Source organism: Microcaecilia unicolor, chromosome 1, assembly GCF_901765095.1.
Source record: "Microcaecilia unicolor chromosome 1, aMicUni1.1, whole genome shotgun sequence".
Classification (NCBI taxonomy): domain Eukaryota; kingdom Metazoa; phylum Chordata; class Amphibia; order Gymnophiona; family Siphonopidae; genus Microcaecilia; species Microcaecilia unicolor.
Window position 1 is genome coordinate 451,799,586 of NC_044031.1, and position 6,000 is coordinate 451,805,585.

At 38.2% G+C, this 6,000-nt stretch overlaps 1 protein-coding gene across 2 annotated transcripts in view; it reads left to right on the forward strand.

Moving 5' to 3' along the window:
- Window positions 1-5,138, forward strand: part of ROCK1 (Rho associated coiled-coil containing protein kinase 1) — a 523,306-nt gene extending 518,168 nt beyond the window's left edge. For both annotated transcript variants that reach the window (XM_030212894.1, XM_030212901.1), the window contains one exon: window positions 1,606-5,138. In XM_030212894.1, the coding sequence (XP_030068754.1) occupies window positions 1,606-1,609 (4 nt within the window). In that variant the 3' untranslated portion in view covers window positions 1,610-5,138. The remainder of the gene's footprint in view (window positions 1-1,605) is intronic.
- Window positions 5,139-6,000: the final 862 nt, after the last annotated feature.

A 6,000-nucleotide genomic window follows, 5' to 3' on the forward strand; every position in this document is an offset into this window, starting at 1 on the left:
ACACAACCTTTGAACCGGGCATGGATAACCCTACGTTCCTCGCTTGGGAGAGACAGGGAGTTACTAGGTTGGAACACTTGTTGGGAAGGGAGGGGAACTTTTAATAGAATATGGAGAGTTGCAGTCCAAGATTGGGGCTTCCTGGGGGGAATTGTTATACATATGCCCACATTAAACATTATATCACCACATTGGACAAATCCCTTTTGGGAGATTGCCTGGGGTCCAAAGTGAAACAATTCTTTCAAGAAACAGAGGACATGGGGTTGTCAGTTTCGGGGCTTCACCGGTCGTTAATTAAAATGGAACCCCCCCAAAAATGATTCGGTCTTCAAGGATAGGTGGGAAAAGGTGTCGGGGGTCCTCTTAGGTAGGGTGGGACGTTGTGGCTACATTGCGGGGTATTCTGAGCCTAACGATAGACAAGAGACTACGGGAATACGGATACAGGGTGGTTATGTGAGCATATATGACTAAGCAACAGTTGGCTCACGTGGGGCCCTCAGGGGATAGTGCTTACGCCAAATGTGGCCATCAACTGCACTTATTTTATCACGCATTCTGGGCTTGCCCCGGTATACAGTCCTTTTGGGAGCGTATCAGGAGATTTATGAAAAAATATTGGGAAGGGATATACCTGGGACTTGGGATCATTTTGTGCTAGATAACGCCCTTGGCCTTCCACTTTTTGTCAAGGGGGACTCGCCTCCTGTGCCGCAAATTGAACCCGGTGGCCCTGAAAAGCATACTGCAGTATTGGACAGTGTCAGAGCCACCGGCTTTCTGGCACTGGAGGAATCAGGTGCATATACTGGCATCGTGGGAGGCAAGGGAAGCGAAGGGGTCCCCAAAGCATATATTATGCTTCACACAAACGTGGAGTCCCTATTTGCAAGAGTTGAGTCCTCGGGGGGCGAAGTCTGCTTCTCAATACTATATAATACTGTGTTATACATGGATCTGTTGACGTTATTAAACCATTTAGCTTCCTTTGGGGGGGGGGGGGTCCTCCTGGATTATCAGATTACAAGCCTTGGGGGATATGTGGGGGGACGGTTTTGGGGGTAAAGGGAGAGGGGTAAGGTGGGAGAAGGTAGCGGGTTAGGGGTCTGTGGATTAAATGGTGGGGTGAGTTTTCTTTCATTATAAACACTGATGTTATTTTGCCAATCTGTCTATATTGTTGGCTACGTTGTATTGGAGCTAAAGATTTTGGTTATTTGTGATATGCAACTATTCATCAATAAAAAATTGTTGAAAACTGAAAACAGAAGCTGTAATGATGAACTCAGTGAAAATTTAGTAGAATGTTGACTAAATTTTCAAGAGAACTGTTATGGAAATTAGTAACCTCTATTCACTTATTAATATGAAGGCCTCTGGCATATTTCTGTGATTTGTGTTGATTGTGTTACTGATTGTTGTTAGGGTATGTGTGGTCTTGTTACTATTTTAAATTAGCGCTCCTCCCGCACCCCCCCCCCCCCTTTTCTGCTTTTATTGCTTTGGAATTGTGAACTGCTGTGATCTTGTTTCAAGCCAGGCGGTACAGAAAGTGAAATAAACTATACTTATAATACTCTCTTTTTCTTTTTTAATTTGCAGCTAACAATGTACACCATGGATCTGATGGAATTCCACCTGGTAAAGTGGGCTCCTTCAACCTCACAGAGCAGCGCAAACGAGCTGTAGTTCCATCAGACACAAGTACCACAGGCTTCAGGGTTAAGATTGCTGTTACTTTCTCCGTCTTGCTTTGGCACAAGAAAGCATGCTGGGAGGCTGTTGTATTGTGGGTTTGTGTACTGGTAGGTTAGATTAATTATTACTATGTAATGCAAGTAAAACTAAATAAAGCTTAGCTAGATATATAAAAGGGGTGCTGCCTTTTATGGTATTCTAAGGAGAAAAAAAGCCTGTTAATCATGATGGAATACAGTTGATTTTCCTCATAGTCATGAGAGAAAGAGGCTATTGCCTTCTGGAGGAGAGAACAGCGCACATGCTAAGCAAAGTCAACAAGTTTCAAAATAAAAGGAACTGAACTTTTTCAAGTTTCCAAGATTTTCTCTTGAAGACTGTAAATCCTGTGTTGGAGCAAAACAATAACTTGAATGCCCGTGCCTTCACTGTATGATTCTTCACAGTCTTAATGATAAATATCCATCAAGGAGCAGATGGAAGAATTACATTTCAGGCATTATGTTTTGTATGTTTTATCATGTTTATGGAGTGAGAAAATGACCCTTTGGATCTATGCATTTTTTGCCAAGCCATACTGAATTATGTTGTTAGAGGCATTAAGAACTAACTATACAATACAACCAAGTATGTGAGTGTGTTTTGAGGTACATCATTTCTATAATTTTATAAGGTATTGCCTTAGTTTTAAATGCTAAAGAACATTAAGTTAACAAAAATATAAAAAATGTATGCACTGTTTGAAATTGTAAATTATTTTTAGAACACTTTTATCAGAAATAGCATCGCTCTTCCAGTGCCTTAATTTGAGATAATTGTTTACTGCCATGCCATTAAATTTAGGAATTTCAGTGACTTATGTTTTCCTGACCATAGTACTTTTAGTTTATTTTAAAAGTTTAATTGGTTAAATTAAAATGTTCTAGTTGCTAGATGTGTTTTGTGAATTCAGTCTGAGCAAAACTACCTGTTACAGTGGATGAATTTTCATTCACAAGAAAGATATCTGCAGGTAATGCAGATTAAGAGAGAGCATTAAAAATGTAAATTAAAATGAATCTTTCTGTGACATTTAAAACAATGATAATATAGGAATTCTAATGTAAATGCTGTTAAATTCTTGCTGTCTGGCAGGAATTCATTTGTGGTATAGGCAATATGGTCTATTTTTATTTTATTTTTTTAACCAAATACCTCCTCAGTAATTTATAATGGCTTTGCAGTTGTGTATTAAATTAAAAAGCACTGGAAAACTGATTCGTCACCAGGACGATTTGCATGTTTCAAGTGGTATTGAAAGCCGCACTGATGGATATGTAATAATAAACATATCTGTTACTAATATGTCAGACTCTGCTCATTTAATGAGAAATAAAAATAATTTATGGAAGACCCTTTTTGAAAAATTATTGTAATGATATGCTGTTAAATGTATGTATTTGTTTAGTATAGTAAATGACAGCAGATAATCAGCTGGCCCTTTGACTGGATAAGCATATTAAATCCCAATTCTAATCCATCATCAACTTTCTCCAAATCTATTATACAGTCTCCCAACCCTGTTGTACCACTGTCCTCTATATCTGTCCAAATTATGCTCAGTAAGGGTTATAACCAGGTTTCATGCCAATTACTTCAGCCTTCCTGGAAGCCCAATACAGTTGCACAAGCATTCACTGCCCAGTGACTACTATTCACCTATTTTTACTTCTAAGTTTCTAGTAATTCCCAAACCTGGTCCTGAAGGCACCCTAACCAGTTAGGTTTTCAGGATATCCACAATGAATATTCATGACAGAGATTTGCATGCAGTGAAAGCACTGAACGCAAATCTGTCTCATTAATGTTCATTGTGGATATCCTGAAAACCTGACTGGCTAGGGTGCCTCCAGGAACAAGTTTAGGAACCACTGGGCTATGTAAATACTCAAGCCACTTTCTTCATTTGTTTTATAACCCATCATATGTAAATATCAAATGGTTTTGGTTGCCAGTGCTTTTATTGGTAGGCTATTTCATCTGCCATCCTCTCAATAAAAAACACTTTTTGATTGGGTCTTCTTGCACCTTCATATCTCTTACATCTTATTGAATTCCTTTTTCTTTGGGAAATTTCATATTACTATGCTGTATTTAAGCATCCCAAATAATTAGATGTTTCTACCACGTCTGTAGTGAACCCTTTGTATAGCTTGGGTTGTCAGCCTCATAATTTTATTAACTTTTCTGAACCGCTTCCATCCGCAGTGTTTTCAAAGGTTTGGCCTCCTTAGTTAAACTGTACTAGACTTGATAGCGCACTTCTCCCCCCCCTCCCCCCCCCACCAACCAAGCACAACTAACTTCCCAGTTGCGTAATTACATTGACTGGCTGCTTTCAGGTCATCTCAGTTCATTGGTCCTACATTTTTTTCATTTGACCATTTTCATTTCATTCCCTTCTAATTGATATATCTCTGATTCATTTCCAAATGCATGACTTTACATATTCTCAGACTGAAGCTCATTTTCCAAACTTTGACCATCTTGCTGTTAAAATGCTTTGTATTTTTTCTTGTACTCTGTTCCTTTCCAGAGGAAGTGAAAGCATGGAAACTTTACATGTTGATGTTTATATAGAAATTTATATACGATTGCTATACTTTTGTGCAGACACCTTACCATTTCTGAAAAGATACTAAGCTACTGGAAAAAACTCTGGAAAATGTCTGTCAAAAGCTACAGCTCTGACCAAGGTCTACTGATTCTCAAACCTGTCCTGGCAGATCCAAATAGGTTTTCAGGGTGTCCCCAGTGAATGTGTATGAGATATGCAGACATTGATTTCATTGTATGCACATCTATTTCATGCATATTCATTGTTGACATCTTGAACTTAACTGGTGCTCCCAAGGACAAGTTTGAGAGCTGTTGGTCTACAGAAGCCTTCTGTTTAACAGCTAGCTCCTAAACCTAAAATAAAGATTTCAATACATCCTCAAACATAAGCATTCTTTGTTTCTCAAATTAGATTTTCAAATTATTTTTGCAGTATTTCCTGAGTGGATCTTCTGCCTCCACCTACTTGATTTCTACCTCTTATAAATCTCAAGCTGAGAGAACTGAAAGAAACAGAATTGTTGCTCTGTTTCCCTTCCTTGCAAGTTTCTTAAAATGTAAGCATAGTGAATCTTTCTGCGAAAGACTCTAAAAACTGAAATATGGCAGATATGGTGCAATTAAAACAGAAACGACCCATATGTTGTTAATCTCAGAAGGCACAAGAATAGTGAGTAGCATAAATTTTAAAACAAAATTTTGATAAGAAACAATTAAGGCAATATCATCTTCAAGGCCATGTATGTAGTCATGGTAATTGCATGTGATGCTCATATTTTTTAAATGTGTGCAAATCGTGTCTAAAAGTGCAATATAAAAATAAAGAATTTTTAAATTGTCATTTTAGTGTCTTTATGAGAAGTACTTATCTGAAAGTCAAGCAAAATACAATCCACCTTATCCAGCGGTAGCTGTGTTTTATCAAACTGTTGGCTGCATCACAAAACTTCACCTGATCAGTTACTGAAATGAAACATACTCCCAAGAGAATTATAACAATTGATGAAATAAAAAGCCTATAGCTTTTTAACAAGTGAATAGTCAGTTTTGTAAGTGTGGAAACTATCAAGATCTTAAAATAAAAATGGCAAAAATCAGAGGACCAAATGAGCAACAAACTCATACACTTAGAAAATATAAACGCTGACCAATCACAAGACGGTCTCAACATCCACAGCAACCCAAGAGGAATAAAACAAATGAAAATTCAGTTACTCCCCATTCATTCTTGTAATTTAAACTTCATGGACACACAATTCTTAATATAAAAAGTCATTATTGCCCTGCTCTTACTAGGGAAAGTCCATTTGTCTTCCTTTTCAATAATAGTAACCAATTTCTTTGTCTACCCTCACAACCAGTATGGTTTACAAAGGAAAAAATAAATACATTGGCGCCAAGAAGTAGGCACCGCAATGGGGTGCACTTAGTGCCAATTCTATAATGGCAGTTCTTTAGCATCCCTTCAGACCGGCCCAGAGAAAACTGATGGATTATGACTCCTACCAGCACGTAGATACTGAAACTATTGATTCATGACCAAGACTGTATCTGTGCTGTACAGACCCTCCAGAAGCCATTATTTCTCAGTCTCTACCAGGTGAACATGGCAAGGCTGTGCAATTTCTGGTTAGTCTGGGGGACCTAGGTTCATTTTCCTTGGGGGGGGGGGGGGGATGCATTTCTTCCCCTTTCTTTAAA